At 43.0% G+C, this 23,335-nt stretch overlaps 2 protein-coding genes across 3 annotated transcripts; one reads left to right on the top strand and one right to left on the bottom strand.

Annotated features, from left to right (window-relative positions):
* The first annotated feature begins 1,820 nt into the window (after nucleotides 1-1,820).
* msh6 (mutS homolog 6 (E. coli)) lies at nucleotides 1,821-10,953 on the top strand. Its single transcript, XM_085800395.1, has 10 exons — nucleotides 1,821-2,211; nucleotides 3,299-3,504; nucleotides 3,617-3,789; nucleotides 3,961-6,529; nucleotides 7,048-7,331; nucleotides 8,394-8,511; nucleotides 8,604-8,693; nucleotides 8,823-8,977; nucleotides 10,097-10,296; nucleotides 10,407-10,953. Exons 1-10 carry the CDS (start codon nucleotides 1,922-1,924, stop codon nucleotides 10,486-10,488), a joined length of 4,167 nt encoding a protein of 1,388 aa, XP_085656521.1. The 5' UTR covers nucleotides 1,821-1,921; the 3' UTR covers nucleotides 10,489-10,953.
* fbxo11a (F-box protein 11a) lies at nucleotides 10,561-21,668 on the bottom strand. 2 transcript variants are annotated; one of them, XM_085800392.1, is made up of 22 exons: nucleotides 21,364-21,668; nucleotides 19,327-19,451; nucleotides 19,140-19,221; nucleotides 18,083-18,227; nucleotides 17,683-17,812; nucleotides 17,079-17,162; nucleotides 16,857-16,989; nucleotides 16,659-16,765; nucleotides 16,465-16,576; nucleotides 16,252-16,358; nucleotides 15,674-15,811; nucleotides 15,280-15,497; nucleotides 14,971-15,151; nucleotides 14,690-14,812; nucleotides 14,451-14,536; nucleotides 14,199-14,275; nucleotides 13,963-14,106; nucleotides 13,723-13,833; nucleotides 13,485-13,592; nucleotides 13,281-13,389; nucleotides 13,092-13,190; nucleotides 10,561-12,340 (listed from the first exon to the last, which is right to left on the bottom strand). In XM_085800392.1, the coding sequence occupies exons 1-22, from the start codon at nucleotides 21,455-21,457 to the stop codon at nucleotides 12,211-12,213; spliced, it is 2,643 nt and encodes an 880-aa protein (XP_085656518.1). In that variant the 5' UTR covers nucleotides 21,458-21,668; the 3' UTR covers nucleotides 10,561-12,210. The 2 variants fall into 2 exon arrangements, with proteins under 2 accessions (XP_085656518.1, XP_085656519.1); XM_085800393.1 differs by having other exon boundaries at nucleotides 18,083-18,224.
* Nucleotides 21,669-23,335: the final 1,667 nt, after the last annotated feature.

The following is a 23,335-nucleotide window of genomic DNA, read 5'->3' as shown; positions in this document are numbered from 1 at the left end:
ATCACAACTGGGAGTGTGACCAGGTAGCCTGTAATATATTTCATCTACAGATTTCTGCTGAAACAAGGACACTGTGTATAAGCCCTGCTGACTTATGCTTTATTGCTCACACACACTATAAATCACTATTCGCTCACTCAACTGAAAAGTTTATTGAAAACAACTTGCACACAAAACTTTTAGTTAATTTTAGCTGAACTTATAATTTAGATCTGCAGCACAGATGAAAGTAACAGCGAATTAGATGATAGATCGAAAAAAGTAGGACAATGACTACATGTCACATAAAGATAAAAACGTTTCGTGAATATTTTACAGACTAATTTTACTTCATTCAGCCATCGAAGATAAAGTGCATGTGCACATTTTTAGCCTTGGACCAATTAAGCTGTATCGACAGTAGATTTAAATAAAATGAACTCAAAAGTCATAAATTGTTGATTTCACATAAAGCTCACAGGGGATAAATATGCGTGTTCATAGAGTCAGTTGTTTGCACTTCACCATAACATTTTATGTCATGGATGGCTTGGGGTTTACTGTCATTTAGTGTTTAGATTTGTCTCTTTTGAACATTGATTAAATCATTAAATTAATAACAGTATTTAATAAAATGGCCACAAATTAAAATGTATAATACAATTTTGTTGTAAATTGTTAACGAGGGGATAACAGGATGATGAAAGCATTTGGCTCAATATTGTTTCCATGTCTAGGCTGAACCACAATGCAAAAGAACTGAAATACTTGTGCAGCTATGCCAGAGTTGAAATGCAATAACTGTCTGATCCAGACAGAGGCTCTTACTCACAAAGCCTCCAGTATTCTGCTGCACCCTGCTGGTGGTAAAGGACTTGTGCCGTTTACAGTCAGCGGATGATGCTCCAACCCCAAATTTGGCAACAGGAATCTGCACACACAGAGAAGACTTAAATTTACTGCAATGCTGGTTTGCTCATGCTTTGCCCTTAAAAACACCAGAAAATAAATTTACTTCTGGAGAAACCTACAGTCTTATTATGACCTGTTTCAATGACACCATTCAAAATACAGTTCAGATTTGGTCAGTGCTTGGCCCTCTTTTATCTTTTTTTTTATCAACAAATTTTGATGAACTATTCACTTTACATATAAATGTGTACAGTGCTTTTTATTATGTTGTTTCGCATTTGGCTGCATATTTGCAGGACATGTTGTCAAACTGACAAAGATGTTTCCTGAATTTGCAGCATGTTTGTAGTATTTATATTTGCAGGTGCACGTGTTGCCTAAGTTGCACTGAATTGAGCTCAGGGCAACAGTACCTTTGGCTTTAATGGCTTTCTTCTGACTGTTAACAGACCAAACATTTATACTGTTGAAAGTTATCAGCAGCTCATTGTCATCGGTTGCAGCCTGATACAAAACTGTCAAAAATGATAAAAACATGCTTCTACACAATCCAATCACACAGAGTGTATAAATATAGTACGACAGTTTCAGGAACAATTTTCTGCACTTGAGTACTTTTACGTTAAATGTTTTAAGTGTATTTTATTCCTGAATATACTTGTGCATTAAATTAAGAATAGCATTGTTGTATTGAGTGCGTGTAAATTTTTACTGCGTGGTTTTTGTGCACACAGTACGGTACCTGAGTCTTTTCTCCATCGGATTGTGTGGGTTGAAAAGAGGAAGGAGGAAGTCGTAACAGCTCAGTGGGCGCCAAAGGCTGTCATGTTGGCACACGTGACTACTATCCTTGCTCATCATTGGTGGAGGCCTGTGTCCACTCCCACCACGTCTCGTGCGTGCTGCTTTCCCGCGAACGGGACGCACTGTGGGCTCGTGCGGTCTGTAGCTGTGTGCTAGGTGATGCAGGGAGCGTGCAGTCGGGTGTATCTCACACATTTCAACGACGACAGCCTTCAAACTCGCACACATGGCGAAGCAAAGCTCTCTTTTCAATTTCTTCACAAAGTCTCCTCCGCCGGTCTCCAAGCCGAAGCCCAGTCCCTCTCCGGCCGAGGCGGACCTGCCGTCCTCGGTGCAGAAGTCCAACTCCTCTCCGAAAGAGCAAGCTAAACAAACCGCAACAACACCACAACCACAACAACAACAACAACAACCATCCAAGGCTAACAAAGCAAAGCCGAAAAGTGACCCCAAGTCGAGCAAAGGGGGATTCAAGAAACTGTTCGGCGACAAAGCGGCTGCGACAACCAAAGAAAGGTGAGTTAGCTGTGGTTGTTTCGGGGCTGCGTAGTTGCTGGAGCCATGTTAGGTACCGTTTTTATTCTTGCTGCTGCAGACAGTCTGCAAGGCCCCACAAAGACTTTTAACCTACTTTTCCAATAGCAAAACGAGGTCATGTAAATCCAGCAAAATCATCCCGTGCATGAATATAAACAAGGTAAGAAGTTGTCGACTTTGAAAACCCACTGTTTGTTTTGAGTTACTTTCCTCATGTTCATTTCATGCATTTTATTCTGCTCGACATATAAATCACAGGTGAAAACTATGTACATTGTTTTTACTTTGTCTAATGACCAATACTAGAAAATCATACTTAACAACATGTAGTGCAGAGATGATACAAGAGAGATGTACTTTACTATAGGCTCCGATGTGCTTGTTTGTGAATAGCAGTAGTATGGGCCCAGTTACATCCCAGTCTCTGCCCGTTAGATGGCATGTAATGTGTAGATCAAAACTTAAGTCAAAGAAAACTACAAATAAATACCTATATCAACACATTATTGTCTACTGACATTTGAGAACACATTAGTGATGACAAGCAAGTGCACATAAAAAAGAAATGAGCTGTGTCAAGGATAAACCTTTAATCCCAGGAGTTTTAAACTAAAAATGACAAGTGAAAGTATCTTGTGTTGGTACCTTTTTTCCATTTGTATTGATCACTGTCAAAATTCTAAATGACTGTAACAGTTTTCAGTGCTGCAGTGTTGGTACAATCTGCACTATAGTGGATTAATTGCTCAATGGAAAACTGTCAACTTTTTTCCTCTTTATTGATTTTGTAAATCATTTTTCAAGTTGTTGAGGTTTTCGTGGCTTCAGTTTCTCTGTTGAGAATTTGCTGCTGTTAATGATAACTGATCATTATATTTGAGCTTGGATTGTTGAACAGCTCATTGCATCTTAACTCAATCTTGACCTAAAAGCTCTGTAATGCACACAGGATGATGCCTAGTTGTAGATACTCTTTGAGTTATACAGGTTGGCTAATAACAGATCCATATGAAAACCAAATAAATAATCTCCTAACATAACGTGTCTTTGTTTTTCTTACCTCCAGCAGCCCCTCATGCTCATTCAGCGCTGGCGCCCTTGTGTGGGCAAAACTGGAAGGACACCCCTGGTGGCCATGTATGGTGGTGCCACAACCTCTGACTGGACAGCAGATGAGGGGCCGGGGCCGAGAGCAACGCATACACGTCCATTTCTTTGATGAACCTCCTACAAGGGGATGGGTCAGCACCAAATATGTCAGAGAGTACCAAGGTTGGTGACAGTTATTCTCTTGATGATGATGATGAGTAAAAGAAGAGCATTTTGACTACATTAAATGTCCCTCTTTCTTGTTCCATGATGAGTTTCTACTCTGTTGTTTCAGGCTCTGACAGCAGTGATGCTAAAACTGGTGGGGTGTTCTTCAGCGGGAAACCTGTGATCCGTCGTGCAATGGAGCTTGCTGATGGAGTCCTGTTTGACAGCCCAGAAAAAAGGTTAAAGATGCCGCTCTGTACAGACCCATCAGATGACGAAGAGGAGGATGAAGAAATGGAGGTGACTATGTGCAAATTCACGAGGCTGCATGTCAACTAAAGACTTTGCCAAGTTATTCTTCAATTCATACATCACTACTCACAGTAGTTGAGAGTAAATGTATTATATCTAATCAAGTCAAGAGTAGAAGTTAAATGTTTTCATTACCCGTGCTTATTTGTGCTCTGCCAGCTTGAGTCGACACTGTCTGATGAAGATATCACTGATGAGGATGATCAGAAAGACGAGGAAGTGAAGCCATCTAAGGCCAGCCGTCGTGCATCCCGATCTTCAACAGAAAAGAGCAACAAGGCCAAGCGGCGCCGCATCATCGTAGCCTCTGACAGCGATGGGTCGGGTGATGAATTCAAACCAGAACACGCTGCGTCCAGCAGCGAGGATGAAGAGGAAGAACCGACGGTGAGTAGCGGAGAGGAGGAAGAGGAGAGCTCGCAAGAGTCAGAAGTAGAAAGTCCCATCAAGCCTGCAAAGCGCAAACGTCCCGCAGAGAAGCCTGCCAGTGCAAAACCCAAAGTGTTTGCTACCCCGTCTGCTGCGCCGAAACGAGCTCCAGCAGCCGTCGCAGCCGACACAAAGTCTCGCCTGTCGGCCTTCTCCGCCCCCGACAACTTCGAGAGCCAGGCCAACGGTTCAGGCGCCGGCGGAGGTGCGACGGTCTGGGACCACGAGAAGTTGGAGTGGCTGCAGGACGGCAGGAGGAAAGACAAGGGAAGACGACGACAGTCGGAGGACGACTACGATCCGACCACCTTGTATGTGCCTGAAGATTTCCTCAACAGAAACACTCCCGGGATGCGTCGGTGGTGGCAGCTCAAATCTGACATGTTTGACACGGTGATCTTCTACAAGGTGGGGAAGTTTTATGAGCTGTACCACATGGATGCTGTGATTGGAGTCAACGAGATGGGGCTGACTTTCATGAAGGGGGCCTGGGCACACTCGGGCTTTCCAGAGATCGGCTTTGGACGTTTCTCAGACGTACTGGTCCAGAAAGGCTACAAGGTGGCCCGAGTGGAGCAGACGGAGACCCCGGACATGATGGAAGCACGCTGTAAGACCTTGGCCAAGCCGACAAAATTCGACCGTGTGGTGAAAAGAGAGGTGTGCCGGATCATCACACGTGGCACCCAGACATACAGTGTGTTGGACGGGGCTCCCTCAGAGAGCCAGAGCAAATTCCTCCTGAGTTTGAAGGAAAAGGCCGAAGAGGAAAGCTCCGGCAGCTGTCGCACCTACGGAGTCTGCTTCGTGGACACCTCTGTGGGGTATTTTCACGTGGGTCAGTTCCCAGATGATCGTCACTGCTCGCGTCTGCGCACCCTGATTGCGCACTACTCCCCTGCTGAGGTGCTCTTTGAAAGGGGAAACCCATCTGTCGAAACCCGCAAAATCCTCAAGGCTTCTCTGTCCTCTGCTCTGCAAGAGGGACTTAATGCAGGAACACAGTTCTGGGATGCGCAGAAGACTCTGAAAAACCTGTCAGAGGAAGACTACTTCAAAGACACCACCGGCAAAGAGCAGGAAACTGGAAACAGTCGTCTCCCTCCGCTTTTGAAAAAGATGACCTCTGAGAGTGATTCACTGTGCCTCACTCCTAAGGAAGGTTACGAGCTGGCGCTGTCGGCGCTGGGTGGAAGCATTTTCTACCTGAAGAAGTGTCTGGTGGAGCGAGAGCTGCTGTCCATGGCCAACTTTGAAGAATACGTCCCCGTCGATGTTGAGATGGAAAAAGCTGCCGGGCCGGCCAGTTTCTTTGCCCAGACCCGTCAGAGAATGGTCCTCGATGGAGTGACGCTGGCAAACTTGGAAATCTTTCAGAATGGGTCAGGAGGGACAGAGGGGACGCTGCTGGAGCGTCTGGACACGTGCTCGACCCCGTTCGGCAAGAGGCTTCTGAAGCAGTGGCTGTGTGCTCCTCTGTGTAACCCCACATCCGTCAAAGACAGACTGGATGCAGTGGAGGACCTGATGGCAGCTCAGGCCCAGGCCACTGAGGTGTCGGACCTGCTGAAGAAGCTTCCAGATCTGGAGCGTCTCCTGAGTAAGATCCACAGCATCGGCGCCCTGAAGGACCAGGCGCACCCCGACAGCAGAGCAGTGCTCTACGAGGAGGTCACCTACAGCAAACGCAAGATAGCAGACTTCCTCTCAGCGCTGGAAGGTTTCAAAACCATGCAGGAGATCATTTCCCTCCTCGCTCCAGTTTCAGGGGAATTTCGCTCCACGTTGCTCCTTCAGATCATCAGCCTGAAAGGCGAAAAGGACGGCCTCTTTCCCGACCTCTCTGGCGAGCTCAGGCGCTGGGAGACGGCGTTCGACCACCAGAAAGCCCGCACCACGGGCGTCATCTCCCCGAAAGTGGGCTTTGACCCCGAGTACGACCAGGCTCTGAGCGAGATCAAGAGCTGCGAGCGAGAGCTGCAGGATTACCTGGACAGACAGAAGAAGAGACTCGGCTGTAGAAACATGGCGTACTGGGGAACCGGGCGAAACCGCTACCAGATGGAGGTGCCTGAAAGCGTCTCAGAGAGGAACATTCCTGAGGAGTACGAGGTAAAATCCACAAAGAAAGGCTGGAAGCGCTACGTGACAAGAGAGAGCGAGCGGCTGTTCTCAGAGCTGCAGGGATACGAGGAGAAGAGAGACGCTGCCCTGAAAGACTGCATGAGGAGGCTCTTCTACAACTTTGACAAGAACTACAAAGACTGGAAGACTGGGGTGGAGTGCATGGCTGTGCTTGGTAAGTGTTTTTTTGCTTCTTATAAATAAGCTTTTTTTTTAAAGAATGCATCAATCAAACAGACGAAGTAACACTTACAAGAACCAACTGTTCTTCTCATCCTCTGTGCATTTATTTTTTATCTTTTCTGAAAGTGAAAACATTTCAGGGTTCTTATGAAAACAAGCTGGCATCGCAGGTGTCTGCTCTAAATTCATTTCCTGCAGATGTTACCGATTAAAGCTGCATGCATTTAAGATGATGTTGCACAGGTCTGAGCGTACTGGGCCAAGTTGACACTGATTAGTTTGTTTTTCACCGTTATGCAAGTTGCCTGCTGGTGTTGGCTCCTAACATAGTTTGCACAGTGTATTACTCGTCTCTTGCAGAAACATAATGTGCTCCATAATCTGTTTTCCTCTCACCGGACCACCCCTCAGCCACAGGACCTGTAGAGAGTTTTAAAGGATGTTCATTTTGTCTTTTGTATTTCTTTATTTTTACCTCTAGTTAATTTTTATCTTTGTTTTCCCCCTCAGATGTTTTGCTGGCCCTGTCACGCTACAGTCAGGGTGGAGACGGACCCATGAGCCGGCCCCAGGTGGTGCTCCCTGAGGGTGACGACCAGGTCGTACCCTTCATCGACCTCAACGGATCCCGCCACCCGTGCGTCACCAAGACCTTTTTCGGCGACGACTTCATACCCAACGACATCTTCATCGGCTGCCCTGGTAGCGATGAAAGTGACGAGTACAAAGGTCACGCTTTGTGTGTCCTCGTCACAGGGCCAAACATGGGTGGAAAGTCCACACTCATGAGACAGGTGGGTCATACGTTGCTATACAGTAAGGGTCAAAAGTTTGGGCGCACTTTGTAGATTCATACTGAAGACATTAAAACCATGAAGGAGCACATGGAATGATCTAGTAAACACAAAATTAAATTAAAAACAAAATTGTTATCCGTCTCACCTGACCTAAACCAGGCTGAGATGGTTTGGGATGAGTTGGACCAAGTGAAGGCAAAACAGCCAACAAGTGTCCATCACTTCTGGGAACTCCTTCTTCAAGTAGGGATGTCACGATTATAGATTTTCTTGGTACGATTATTGTCAGAAAAATAAACACGGTATTACGATTATCACGATTATTTCACAACACTATGAATGTGTAAAATCAAATATACAGTAGTGAAAAAATAATATTATAACACTAATCACTAATCTCTTAATATAGGACCAGCTATTAATCCCCCGGGGAAGTGTTTGAAATATTTAAGTCATTAATTATCATCTATACCAAATGTTTAAGTTTATTTTAATCTTTTTTTTTTAATTACAAATGACACATTAACATTTAAATTCCTACCAATTAAATGTTACGTTAGATAAATCCAGTATCTGTGCATTTTCCTTTACTTTGGCGCACATCTGCCGATATGGTTCCGACATAATCTTTTTTGTGAAGTGACGGTATTTAGGAATCTTTGCGATTAATACTGCGATTAATTGTGAAAACAAGTAATCGTGACATCCCTATCTTCAAAACCATTGGAGAAGCTGATGACAGGATGTCAAGAGTGTGCAAAACTGCCATTAAAGCAAAAAGTGGCTACTTTGAAAATTCTTATATAAAAACATATTCTGCTTTAACACTTTTGTGTTTACTACGTAATTCCATATGTGTTCCTTCATAGTTTAGATGTCTTCAGTATGAATCTACAATGTAGAAAGAAAAACCACTGAATGAGAAGGTGTGTCCAAACTTGTGACTGTAGTGTGTGTGTGTATATACACTATCATCATTCCTCAAAGTGTGTGAATGTACAAAATATCTGAAGACACTGTTGGCCCATATTAACATGCAGTATTGGTCCGTATGTACAGTGTGGGCTGGTGATCATCCTCGCTCAGCTGGGCTGCTACGTTCCTGCTGAGAGCCTGCGTTTCACACCAGTCGACAGGGTCTTCACCCGGCTGGGAGCTTCCGATCGCATCATGGCCGGTAACATCACAAACTCCTCTTAACACGTCTAATGATCTGACCTTCCACCTCATGAGCTCTAAGCATGTACCGTCGACTCTTGTCTTCCGCAGGAGAGAGCACCTTCTTCGTGGAGTTGAGTGAGACCGCCAGCATCCTACACCACGCCACCAAACACTCGCTGGTGCTCCTGGATGAATTAGGTAGGTGGTTATTATTACAACTTTTTCCACAATGACGGCAAACACCATTGGAAGTCTCTTCGGCTCTCGTCTTCTTCCCGTGGTGTTGTGTTTGCGGGGAGTAACCACTGAGCTGTGCACTGTTTGCAGGAAGGGGCACAGCCACTTACGATGGCACAGCGATTGCCAGCGCTGTTGTGATGGAGCTCGCTGAGAAAATCTGCTGTCGCACCCTGTTCTCCACACATTACCACTCCCTGGTGGAGGACTACGCCAACAACCCTGCTGTGCGGTTGGGACACATGGTGAGTACAACAATGCAAAACAAGTAGGAGGAAAAAGCTCTGATTGAAATTATTATCCAGGGAAATATATTCTGAAATGCGTTTGCTTATTGCATCCGGTTATTGTATTTGGTACGCGGTGGAGCCAATGTCAACAATCTCAGTCTGTTTTTGTAAGTTAAGCCTTTGATACAGGAAATCAATGTTTCAAGCCCTGTTTCTTGGCTCAGTAAAGAGCCTTGAGGGTACTGAGTACATTTTCTCCTACACAAAAACAACAAAGTAGTGATTTGTTTGTATGAACATAAAGATTATTCCCTCAGATTAAGAGAACAGAGCAGCTGTTTTCATGCTGCTGTTATTGTGGGTACTCTGCTTACTACAGCCTCCACCTTCAGTTCCTGTTACAGTACTTCAATACAGTAATACAATGTTAAAGGGATAGTTCAACATTTTGGCAAAATGGCCCACTGCCATAATCCCTATAGTCACAGCAGTAGGTTCGTTACCTTTAATTATTGGTGCAAGCTATTTTTAGAACGGCGGAGCTGCTCAGAGTTACGCTACAGAGGCTATTGGGACTTCTTGGTTTCCCTCATCAAACTCATCAAATACACAATCCAACAACTCCAAAATGCTCTCGTGGACAAGTTGTGACCTGCACATTTACCACGCTATGAGATAATAACGGAACGTTATGAGACAGAGTTGTTTCAGAGGTAAATTAATGCAAAACAGCTCAAGCAAGCATTTGCTTCAAAAACAACTCCTACTGGTAACGTTCTGTTATCTCACAGCGTGGTGAATGTGCAGGTCACAACTTGTCCACGAGAGCTTGTTGGATTGTGTATTTGATGAGGGAAACCAAGAAATCCCAATAGCCTCCGTTGCGTAGCTCTGAGCAGCTTGCGGCTCGGCCGTTCTAAAAATAGCTTGCACCGACAATTAAAGGTAACAAACCTACTGCTATGACTATAGGGATTATGGCAATGGGCCTATTTCCCTAAATGTCTATATGTGGCAGCTTTGCACACATTGGTTGTTTGAAAACAACATCTTGCTCATTATTTGTGCACAAATGATTTCACCCATGTGCAGCCCCAATATTAAGTGTAACGTCTCTGTCCTTTTTCCTTTCAGGCGTGCATGGTGGAGAACGAATGTGAGGATCCAAGTCAAGAAACTATCACATTCCTCTACAAGTTCATCACCGGTGCCTGTCCAAAGAGTTACGGCTTCAATGCGGCCCGACTGGCCAGCCTGCCAGAGGAGGTCATCCAGTCAGGACACAGGAAGGCCAGAGAGTTTGAGAAGAGCACCATCAGCCTCAGACTGTTCAAGTACGTATTTATAGTTCACTTTAATACATCCGGTTGCCCCCCTCATGTTACCGCAGTGACACCCTGCTGTCTGCAGCCTGTTGTGATTCCTCTCCCCTTGTCTCTTGCAGGAAACTCTGCCAGTTCGCTGAAGACGCAACACTGGACAAAACACACTTTGCTTCCCTTGTTCAGATGCTCAACAACCTGTAGTTTGTAAAACACGATTTGTTCTTGCTGATTTTTTTGGGGGTTGTGTCAGCATTTGAAAAAACACTACTGTAATGATCTAATAAAGTTTATTCTTTAAAAAAATGACAATGTTTCATCTAGGAAATTAAACCCTTTTAATTCACGCTAGCGCCTACATAACGGTTATTGAATACTTCACAATATATTAAGTCTAGATGTTATGATACATGCATACATTTCAGTCTGTATGAGAACCCACAATCACCAGTACACATGAATGGGGAGGGAGGGAAGGGTGGGGGGGACTGGGGGGCAATGAAACCATATAGCGCTGTATATAGATACTTGTCTCAGCTTCAGTAGAGTAAAAGCCTTTTAAATTCTCCAGCAACATTGGCAAACAAGGGAAATAACATCAAAATTAGCTGTGCTTTCACGAGACTTGTTCTTTTTTTTCTGACCTCAATACAAGTAAAAAAAATCTGTTGTATAAAAAAAGTCTCTATTCTACATTTGAGCCCGTTCGCTGATCCTTATACAGGGCAAGATGTCAATAGATTATGTAATCTACTTGACTGATAAATCAATGACAATTAGTCAGTGTACCACAGAGGGTACAACCAGCCAAACATCCTCTGTAACATGCAAAATACCCTGACCCCAACCAGCAAAGTGTGTTTATTTTCTGCTAAATAAAGAGGCTGGTTCTTAATTAGAAACTACACCAGTAATTTGTTATATAACTGCAGCCTTGGGTAAAAATGCTTGACTCCCCCCTCCATAGTTTTTTCCTTAGAAATTGGCTCTTGCATGACAAACTGAAAATATGCATAGATTATGTAAAACAGAGTGAAAAATAACAGTTCAGCTTCCTTACACAGACAAACATTTAGGATGTTACACAAGTATTGTGAAAGCACATTTCAGCATCTTTCTTTTCAGTATTGCAAAGGTAAATGAGTCAACATTGCTGGAGAAAATGTTTAGTGTTTTCCTCTCTTTTCTCTGATCTCTTTCACAGAAAGAAGTTAGATACTGCGACATGAGTATAATTACAGCAATTCTAGGGTATAATAACCAAAAAAATTAAACACATTTAATAAAATAAAGACATTCAAGTACAGTAAGATTTTTGCATGAAAATACAAAACTACACAAAAAGCATTAAAATCAAATCTCAACAGTTGTCTCAAGGGGGTGAAAAAAAAGATGGAAGTGCTAGGTCATTTTTCCCGTACATATTCATACGAGCACGTCGGTTGCCCAGTGATGGAAGCATTGTTGTATTCGGGGCCTTTGCCACCTAATGAGAAAAGTTGTGCCTCTTCTGACTGAGCATCTGTCCACGATGGGGCTGTACATGACTGCAGTATCTCTTTCTTCGTCTTTATAGCAGATGAGCCTGTGGCTTCTTGTCCGCGTCCAGCTTTCACTCGCATGACTGAAGCAATGCGCCCACAAACCCTGAGTCAGCTGTTCTTCTGCTCCGTCCCACCGATGTCGTCTTTTTTGTCAAATAATTGAAGAAAAGAAAAAGCGAGGCATCCATAATCAGACCTTTTTTTTTTCTAAATGTCTCCTTTTAGCAGGTTCGTGTCCAAGTCTCTTTTTTTCTTTAAAGTCACTGTATATGCTCTGTCAAAGTGAATCTGTATTTTAGTTTGGATTTATTCCTCCACTGCACAACGTAAAGTGTCTCATGTCCGTTACTGCTGAAGCACAAAAGGGCCTTGGGTCTCAAGCTCAGTTGTGCTGCAGTGTGTTGGACTCTATAGGAGGAGCCGAGTCGTACAGTGTGTCTGTGTCGTGAGTTGGCTCTCCGGCTAACGTGCAAGGATTTGACAGCGTCCCTGCACCACAGTCACAGAAGAATCTGCAGGTGGAGAGAAGAGAGGAGAGAAAAATCAGTACATGTACTTCATCAAGGTACTAGGAATAAAACCCTGTTGATACGATATGCGGCATATATTCACCACAAAGGTAAAAACATGTTTGGAAGCTGCACTTCTTTGTTAATTCAGTTACTGAGGTAAGCTTTTGTAAATTAAAGCATTTTCTTTTTTAAATGGAAGTCATAATCTTCCCCGGTTAACTCATTATTGAACATTGGATCAAATCTCATATCAGATAAATTGTTAATATTTCATGTTGCCTCTAGTACTCTTCACTCTTCAGCTGGTCCCTTTAATTAGTGGTACGTATTAAACGACTACACTAATGCCTATAAAAGAAAGCGTTGCTTTTAAAGCAGCACAACACTCTGACCTGTTCTACGGACCAGTGATTGTAACTAAAGGACAACCTGCCAAAAGGTTTGACATCACGACTGACAGCTGTGACTGTCATGGTCAAATCATGAACAGGACCTCGATCAGTACTGCACAGACTCAAAATGTGTGGCTTATGTGCGTGCGCAGAGGTAAGAAGTGAAGACGCATCATCATCATCCACCTGTTTCAGACACTTGTGACTGTGCCCTCTCCGAACTCTTAACACTCTTCTCCATCAACAAGTTAAACCAGTAACAAAATGTGATGACGTGTGTATAGGAAAGGACCGGGGTTTGTTTCGGACACTCAGGATCACAGCTTTTCTTTGTGGTGGTACAGGTTAGTCAGACTGACCTATCGTGTCTGATGAACTCCACGTCATGTCCTTGGTGACACTTCTTGATGCAGTTCACACAGATGGCGTTGCGGTCTGTTGTGTTACAGGTGTGACACCTGTGAGGAATCAAAATTGCGTTTGTTAATGACCACAAAGCAGACTGAGGTATTCTAGACACAGTGACTGCGAGTGTGAATGTAAATTACCTGTAAAAATCGTGCATTGGGTAGCTGGTGTAACTTGAAATCTTGTACAGGCACTGACCTCTGCTCACAGCCTTCTCAATGGCATCTTGATTGTTCATTATTTTATTATCTGGAGGAAGAGACGATAGAAAATGGTCAACCACGTGGAACGGGGATTTCAGGGTCTGTCAAGAAAAAAAAAAGTCTATATCTTTGTGACAGTACCTTTCATTGTGACGTTGACACCAGATGCAAGAAACAATCCCCCAAAGCGATTGTTGAAGATCTGATTGCCCTCTAGAGTCGCTGTGGCATGATTGGTGATCTCAATGCCTAGAAGGTAAAAGGTTCATATAACAGTGGGTGAGGATGTTTAAAGGTTGCAATAATGAACAATAAGGACTCAAGCACCTCACCACAATTTCAAAATGATGATATTACAGCTCGTGTACATGTGACCCACCTGCAGCGAAGCCGTCAAATATCCTATTTTTCCGTAGGACGGGGTGGCTGTTGGTGCTGATCAGGACTCCTGCTTGGGCGTTCCTAAAGATGTCGTTTTCCTCTAGCAAACCTGAAGACAACCACGACGTCAATTATCTATATTGAAAGTGCTTGATTGAAATGATGTAGAAGAGTTATGCTGATCTATGTTAACTGAATTCCAGCCCATCCAGATTCATTAAATAAATCGTTAACTCACCTCTCCCTCCGTTGAATATACAGATCCCACCGTCTCTCCCATCATGGATCTTATTCCGCCGCAGAGTGGGGTTGCTGTCCGTCTTGATCCACACTCCTGCCATAGCATTGTCAAAGATCTCATTGTCCTCAATAAAGCCAAGGCCTGAAAAAAAAACACACACACATCAGCATTGATCATAACAGCGACAGTGAAATAAAATGGTTAGTTGTCAATGAGACTTCTTTGCTTCTCACCTGAGTTGTAAACCAAAATGCCTCCGTTCTGACCTCCCCAGATCTTGTTTCGCCTAATCTTGGGATTACTGCCGGTCCTGCCGAAGAAATGGAGGACACACAAGACACAGTTGATCCACTGCTTCACTGTTGCTACACATTTTCTTCCATAACAAGCTCTTATCATCAGGTCATCTCGCTTTACTGGAACAGTCATCCACTATAAACATGGATAAAAATAGGAATTTTGTGTGCCTGCTGTTTTCTTCTCACCTGATTTGAACTCCAGAATACATGTGATTGTAGATATCATTGTCTTCCAGCACACCATGGCCATTGTCATAGAAGTAGACCCCAACCTAAAAGACAGTGAAAAATATTAGCTCCCATTTATTCATGTATGAAAACACTGTATTCTATCAGATACTTGTGTACAGGACTTGTGTGTGTTTCTGGTTGGTGATTTTACATTTATTTCTCATTACTGAATCATTACTATCGTGTAATCTTACCTGCTTCCCGCTGTGTATCCTGTTCCTCCTCAGTACTGGCGTGCTGCCTGTTGTCACCCACACTCCTGCCAGCGTGTTGCTGTACACCTCATTCTCTTCTATGACGCCCTGTCCTTTTTCATGCTGCGTGATACAAAACCAGCGTACATTACTGCTGTTCTCAAAATCACAGCAAAAGAAAACTGCAGAAGTGAAAAGCGTACCAAGATCTAAGACTGTTCCTGTCAGAGAACAGATCAGAAGATGAGTTTAAAGATGAGATGTATTTGTTGAATATTTACCACGTATATGCCGCCATGTTGGCCATCGTGGATCTTGTTGTGTCTGACGATGGGGCAGCTGTTCGTCCGGATCTGGATTCCTGCCAGGGCGTTACCATAGATGTCGTTTCCTTCGATGAGGCCTCGGCCGTCACCGAAAATGTAAACGCCACCTTGATTGCCATTAAAAATGGCGTTACCCCTGTGTGTATACAGAACAACACGTGAGGACATGATTCAGTTGTGCATGGATCAGCGCCTAAAGTTGATACCTTCTAAGTTGCAATTCAAATTTCATATTTGACCATTTGACGGCCAGGGCACACTGACCTTATTGTGGGGTCACTGTTGGACGTGATCCACACCCCAGCAAAGTTATTTGCATAGATCTTGTTTTCGATGAACTGGCCGCGGCCCTTTTCGTGCACATAGATGCCCCCCGTCTGACCGTGATGGATCTCACAACGAACCACTGTTGGGTTGGCGTACGCCTTCACTTCGAAGCCGGCTATACGGTTCCTATGGATGTTACAGCTCTCAAAGTAACCCTGGAAACGGATGGAAAAATACAAAGTTACTATGTTTTTTTTTCCTCAGCCCATGATTGAGAACCTTGTGTGACCGAAGCTGGGTGCGGTCACACAAGGTTAAACGACCGCAACTGTCGGCGAACACTCAACCACAGTTTTTGTTTTGAATAAATCAAACATAAGCTGGATCTTACCATGCCGTGGTCAAACGTAAAAACGCCAACGTCTCTGCCGTGGTGGATGTGATTCCGTCTGATGATTGGATTCCCATGGTTTTTCACCCAGATCCCAGCCAGAGCATTGTTTGAGATCTCGTTGTCTTCATATATTCCCTAAAAAAGGGGTGGGACAGTTGCTCACATTTTTGCTATATTTTTTTCCCTTTTTGCGCTCTTTGTTTTTTTTTACACTGCCCGCAATATGCTTACGAGATGTATGGTTGTAATATGTATGTGAATTATGTGGCTGTGTACAGTATATGGTTTAATGTGGGTATATTGTTAAAAAAAAAAGAAAATGAAATAATAAAAACTTGATCACAAAAAAAAAATCCCTAAAAAGTTTGACAATTGTGTGTTTAATAGTTATTTTTGACTTTTTTCTGTATCTTATCATCCTATTACTTGGAAAAACTGAGAAAGATGGAGCCTTTCGCTGGTGTGCAATTAATTAATGTAAAGCTATGATACCCAGCCATACAATAATACACTGACACAAGTCTTCATGTGTTACCATAACATTCAAACGACACGGGTAGCATGTGTCTTGTTACCTGTGCATGGTCGGTGATGTAAAGACCAACATTTTCACAGTCGCTGATGTTACAGTGCTTGATTGTAGGACAAGCACCCTGGCCGCTGACACAGACAGCCGACCCCACTGGAACAAACAGAGGAGAGATTTATTACTATCTATGTCAATATACTTATCACAAGCACACACAGTGATTACAAACATATCCAGTTGTTGGGTCAAGGATCATTACCTGTGCATGTGCTGCGTATGATGCAGTGGTCGATGATCGGGCTGCAGTTGACTGTAATCTCCAAGCAGTGGTGTGCATTGTGGTGCTGGGCGGATTTATCATCAGGATTGAACTGCAGTGGACATAATATCTGTCAGCAACAGCTATAACTTCCCCGGTGAATGTCCACATTAACCTTTAAAGGGTTCACTCACCCTGATGGTCATGTATCCAACGTAAGCGTCTTCGGAGCCTTCCATGAATACAAATGTGGAGTCTCTGGTATTCTCAATGATGACTTTCTCTGCTACTTTTCCAGGAGCTACGTAAACGATCAGGAGAGTTACCATTAGAAAAACAAGACTAAACAAACACACAGTCAAACAGGACAGTGGCTATCATTGCACACATACCAGCTCCAATCATTGTGATCGGCGACTCGATGTAGATCCATTCGTCTGTGTAAATACCAGAGTGGACGAATATCAGGCCATCAAAATGAGGCTCCTGACCCCCTCCGAGAGCATCCTCAATGGTGTCATAGTACTGCAGGGAAACATCACAGGTCAGGTCAATCATGACAGCTTTAAGGTGGCGGGGAAAACCTTTAGAAATGCTGGACAGAGTTTACTTACAAACATGTTATCTCTCCCTTTGTATCTGGCAGGATTACTGTAGAAATGTTCTGCAAAGCCTGGCTTAACATGTGCCCCTTTATACTGCAAAAGAAAAAAGTATTCACATGATTACTCACATGCTAAAGAAATGAATAATCTACAATGAACAAATTCAGAGCACAAAGACATGGCACTGACGCTGCATTTTGAACAAGATGAGGGGGGAAAAAGTCTGAGACATTTTTGGTCCCGGGAAAACGATCCTAAAGGTCGCTATATCGCAAAGGAATACAATTTAAACACATAGTTCTCTTCTACGCCCTGCTCACTGAATGTCACCATTATGGCCTGTGGTGCTGTCCTTTCACATGACATTAGCTGTCCACACACGGGAGGATTTGAAGTCACACAGATGGGAACGACAAAGTCGGTGCCACTACGTATAGCTACCAACAGCTATGTGCCACTGTCTTGTTTGCTTCATAGTAAAAATATGAAATAAGGTGGTTCTTTTATGATGGTGAAACATCATTGTTCATGGAGAGAAAGCAAAAACCACACATCAAAGTAAGACTGTTGTAAGATTAGCAGTGAATCAGTGAGTCCACAGGAGGTTCCATACCAGCTGCTGAAAACTTTCCTTCCACGGGTTTGGCTGCTCATATTCTTCAGGGTTTATCTGGTAGAACTTCCCTGCCTCAGGGTGCATCATGGGTCGCGTGTATTCAAAAACTTCCATGTACAGCCTCTTCCTGAAACACATGAAGGCACAATAATGATTAACGCCATGCTTCTCTCATTTGTGGTAGAATGCCTTTGTCAACAAGAGCTTCTGTGTTGGAGACCGACTCAGACACACAAGTAGCTAAATGGGAATGCTACTGTTACTGTCCTCGGGACATTTGGATTAAATTATGATGAGAATATCTATAAAATACAAAATTTAAAGCTGTTGTTAAACTTTTAACAAACACAAAGAACAACAAATATCCCCCCCAACAGTGTACTCCAACATGTCTCACCAGAGGATGGGGTCATTGGCCAGTTCACTGAAGCGTTTGCACACACACGCAGCACGGCACAAGTCCTGCTCCAACAGGTACGAGAAGATCTTTAGCACCACCTCGTCTGGAAGCTTCTCCTGTAAATACTGCTCTGCCGGAGCTGCTGGGAGGAGGACGACCACAGAGTTACATTTAAATGGGCAAGGACAGGGTTTCGGATGGGGCATAGTTCAGATCACATGAGATATCTTGGTGCACAACAGAAACACATTTCTGCAGAGATGATGCTCATCACTTAAATGTATAAAAAAAAAATACTTTTTTCAGTATTCAGAAATGTATTAACAATGGTAGGAGTCCCACAGTCTTTATCCAGTATTGATGTCAACACACAACACAGCTGGCTCTATGTGTGCAGGGGAGGCCAATCCGAGACAGCCAGAATTAGCACTTTGCTATTAGACCAGGAAGGGAGACTGAACACTGAGGCATTACATTTTCTTTTTGAATGTCACCTTGGTTTTAAAAAGAAGCACAGCATAAGGTACATGACCAATCTTTTTGTTTGTTTTGTTTTTTCTTTTTGCAATGTACTCTGACATGTTAAGTGCAAAGCCAGAACCAAATACCATGCAATGGCTGTTTGGGCTAGAATTACACAGCATGAGGAAGCCCCCAAATACCACAAACAACAGAGCTATATTTTCCCCTTGCTGAAGCTCATGCTGCTGCTTCACATCTTTACCAAAGGTCTTTGAAGGGATGATGTCACCATGATACCATGCATTAAAATGGCATTGTATTTGGAACTATTCTATTCACAGATCTCTTATTGTGAAAGTGAAACTTAAAATGTTGCTGTGTAAAAAAAAATACAGACTCCCCAGTAATATTTCACATTAGAGGAAAAACTGTTCATTTTTCCCTGATCATGCATTCATTATATTGACAGAAAAGTGATTAATCCAACATATTAATCCCACAGTTACCCCTCACGTCTGACAGGAAACACTAAAAAAGAATTAATCTTTGAGGAAGATCCATTTTTACGTCAGAGTAATGTGCTCCTAATTACCTGGTAAATCTTGACACTTTCCTGAAACTCTGGGGCGCTTAGGCCGGTGTCCAAAGTTGTCTGTGGTTGAAGTCGAAGCACCCTGTGGATTAGAAGAGACGTCAGTAAAAAATGGAAATATTAATCAGCGTTACGTCATCCTTTAGCCTTTTCTGCAGTTTTTTTTAAGGACGTCTGGTAAATTTACCTCCATGTTTGTCTTTGTCGGACACACTGTTCTCTTAGGTAGAGACTTTCTTCGAAGCTGGTAGGGACTATTCTGAGCTCCTGGACCGGATTCTTCTGCGACCATATCTGCAGGAACGTCCTCATCTAGAAATGGTGGAAAAGATAAAAACTGAATAATTACAATGATAAAGAATAAACAAATGCAAACTATTCTATGCACCGGGAAGACTTAGAAAAGCAATTTGTTTCTCCATCATTTCAAATATGTTTCTTAGACAGTGGTTACTGATATCAATAATACTAGGCCTGCATTGCATTCACTTTGGTCCTTTGTGGGGGTTTTTTTTTACAGGATTTTCTTTAAGGTTTTGTTTGTGAAGCACTTTGGCACAAAGATGGTTTGCTTTTAATGGTGCTATATAAATCAAATAAACTATAAACTAAACTAATTGTTAATCATAGGAACTATTAATTGTAAACAGAACAGTTTTGTTCATCACCTGCTCTGTATGCTATGCATTGATTACAAATCCTATCAAGAGAGGATTCAATCAACAGAAAAACAAAACAACCATAAGATCAACCCTGACCTAAAGCAGACATCTGTTTGTAAGCCCATCCACTGTGTGATGATGAGTTGATAGCTACCCCAGATGGGAGATGCAAACTGTCTGCTTGTTGCTCTGGTTGCAAGGATCACTCTCCCCGGCTACTGGCCCAGTAACCACTACAAACACAGACTATGAAACAGACTGGGCCAATTAGAGCAAGTTGTCTGCAGATGTAAACTGACAGACTCTCCTCCTGTCTTGTTTGCCTTAAACAAATACATTTCACTTCAGAACAAACACACACACAGACTGTGTTATGTGAAAAGATACTTTTACCAAAAACACTATAATTTACTCATTCACTGTGACATTAAAATTATGCTAAAAACATCCAGACAGAGAGAAATAAGTGTCATGCCTGAATGAATGAAACGAGAAAGGGAGAAACACTACAAACCCACTACCTTGTACTGATTAATTATTGGAAGAGACATGGCAGTTTGTTATCCTTGAAATCAATTTATCAAAATTAACCTTCAGCGTAGTATGTTTACAATCACTCCTATGAGAAGCAACTAAGAGTTAACCCTGTGCTTATGATTGCCATTCAAACGATGTTATGAGATCCAATATCACAACATGTCACTTGTCCACCTGACAACGTTTAACCGGGTTCAGCAACCAGCCCTTTGCAACACGGACTGGGGTTTCATCCGTGGCCCCTAATGATTAAAGAGCACCTCTCATCTCCACGCTGTGTTTACTTTGGGAAAAAATGCAGTCAACATTCGTTTACATGACACCGTCTGTTGTCACACAGCGGTAACTTACTGGAGGAAAAAAAAACAAGACAGTATACGCATACTGTGGTAACAATTAGGTTACTATACTTGTTACAGACATTACTTCCCTGCATTGTCATTTTAACGTTGTAAAGATTATAAGAGGGGTGAGACTTTTTTTCTTTTTTTGAAAACGCCAGGACGCAGATAGCTAGCCAAACATGCTAATAATAACAGCTAAGTTAACTAGCACTGGCTAAGTCCAGTTAGCATGCTACGACAAAACCACTTTGTGTATCCTTCTCTGCGTTTGTCACCCGTGAACCCACCTAAACCACTGCCGCCTGCACCTCGTCGGGGCCCCCACGAATGTAAACTTGGCTGGCAAAAGCGCAGATTTCGGCAGCGATACGAGGCCAGACAAGAAAAAGAAAAGGGCCGACTCGGAGCAAAAAAAAAAAAAAAAAAAATCAAGCAAAACAAAGCGCGGCCTGAATGCTAGGTACACACACAGAAGCCTCGGTGTTTCCTATCTGCACGGCGACCGTTAAGAGACTGCTGTTTGGATACCCCACAGTTTTACCTCAACAGCCAGCGTTACCCTAATGTACATACTACATATGACCGAAGAGAATAGATTAATCCGTACAATCATGAAAACAAACATTTTATTTCTTAAGCTACGTGTTTGACAAGCCGTCCAGTGTCGCTAGCTAAGGTTACCTCTTTCCTGGTGGTTCCTCTCCGGCTGCACCGGGCGCGGCCTCGATACTCGCCTAGGTCTTCTGCTAACGTTACTTGCTCTGACGGAGTTCATTTGGGGTGTTGGTAATCTTGGAAGGAAATGTCGAAGCCTTCACAGCAGAAGAGGCGACGCCAAGCACATCATCTATGTCTTTTTCTTCAGCATTGCACGATCTGCCATGTTTTTTTTTTTAGCCCGTGGGTCCTGGTACACACACAAAAAAAGACGTATCGCGGTGTGTTATTCCCGTTCCCCCTGCACTGGTGTTACGTCTGGCCCCGTTTTACTGTAGCAGCAGGAGGAGCCATAACAGACGAGCACGGTCCGTCAGGCCCCGGTCACATCACATGGGAGGACCTCTCGCCGTCACGTCGCTTCCCCCAGTCCACGGCGGTCTATTCAAGAGTAGTGTTCAGCTGGTGGATCGGCTGATTGATGGAGAAGGACTGTCTGTTGCCCTCCATACACTGACTTCTTTTAACAGCTAAAGATTTCACTTCAGTGAAGTCTGTCAGGCACATCGATGGCAGCAGACCGTCTCTCTTCCTGGCCCAGCTGATCCTCAAAACAATAACAAGAAAATACACAGTCCACAGTAGAGAGGTAGGTTTGTTTCTCCTTCATAAGTTAGATGATAGTTGCGGTATGGATCTCTCCTCATTGATTGATTGTAAATAAATAGATAGAAGGGTAGCCTACTGCTTTTCTGCATCATCAAAAAGAGAGACTAGACTAATTTTTGGGAAAAGTTATGTTGTAGCTATTTCTTTAGAAACCAGTCAAGAATTACAAAACTTGTTATAATGATTTTTTTTTTTTCAAAGAATCTTTGTAAAAATCAATACTAAAAACAACCTGTTCAAAAAATAGGATATCAAACTGCAATAACAAAAAGGCATGTAAATCTATAAACATGCCTGTTTATGTAGGCTATTTTTGTGTAGCTAATGTCCATACCACTGGCTGTTCTGTATTGTGTGTTTTATTGTACATGAGTGTACTTGAATGCTCCTGAACAATAAGGTCTGTCCAATGTGGATTCACTTGCTCTATCTGAGCATCCACCATTGGACAATTGAGCTGCAGTAGATTCATTTGTAATTTGAATAGAATTTGTCTGGCTGACACTGAGGGACCAACCACAAATCACTTCTTGATCAGCAGATTATGTAAAATGAATGTCCTATCAAATTTTAACTTTGTACCTGATAAAGCAGTGAATCGTGTTTGATTTCATTTATTTGGTATCACATGTGACCAGCTGTATCATAGCATGACAATTGCAAAAAGTGTTCTACATTGGCCGAGCTGACCTTGACGATTTTATTCAGACTGCATAAAATTGCTTGAAATCCAAGAAATATAGATAATTTCTCTATACATGTTTTGCAGACATTCTATTAAGTGAGATGACTGTTTTTTTTTGTTTTTTGTTTTTTTAGGACATCCTAACACCGAGTCAGTTTCCCTGGAGGAGCCTGAGGTATAGTTGTGATAGGCTACATGTTAAGGATTCCTGCTGTTTTTTCACACTGGTCAAAAAAGACTTGAGGCTTCAGGTTCTGCTACAGACAACATTATCCAGCAGATATGTGCATTGTCCTCTGCTCTGTTTCAGACCTGTTTACGCATTCATTTAAACCCTGCATGGTCCAGCACACAAAATCCTGATGTTGAATCCCTTTGCAAATATTGTGACTGAGCTGAATCCATTTCATGCATGGACTCTAAACGAATGGACGCAGTTTACATACCTACCATGCCCTTAATAAGTCAAGCTTGTGGACTATTGAATGTCACCTTTCAGGATGAACTTCGTTTCATCATGACTAAGAGCTGCGTTGATTCAAAGTACTGTCACTCACTCTCTCAGTATAACTGCTGGAACAGCATCACAAAATCTCTTTAGCGTCTTTGTTCAGTTTGTCAAGAGGAATAAACCTCACTAGC

Source organism: Trachurus japonicus, chromosome 15 (genome assembly GCF_045865225.1).
Source record: "Trachurus japonicus isolate A0001 chromosome 15, Traja_1.0".
NCBI lineage: Eukaryota > Metazoa > Chordata > Actinopteri > Carangiformes > Carangidae > Trachurus > Trachurus japonicus.
The sequence above is the reverse complement of the archived record's forward strand: the minus strand, read 5'-3'. Positions and strand labels throughout refer to the sequence as shown.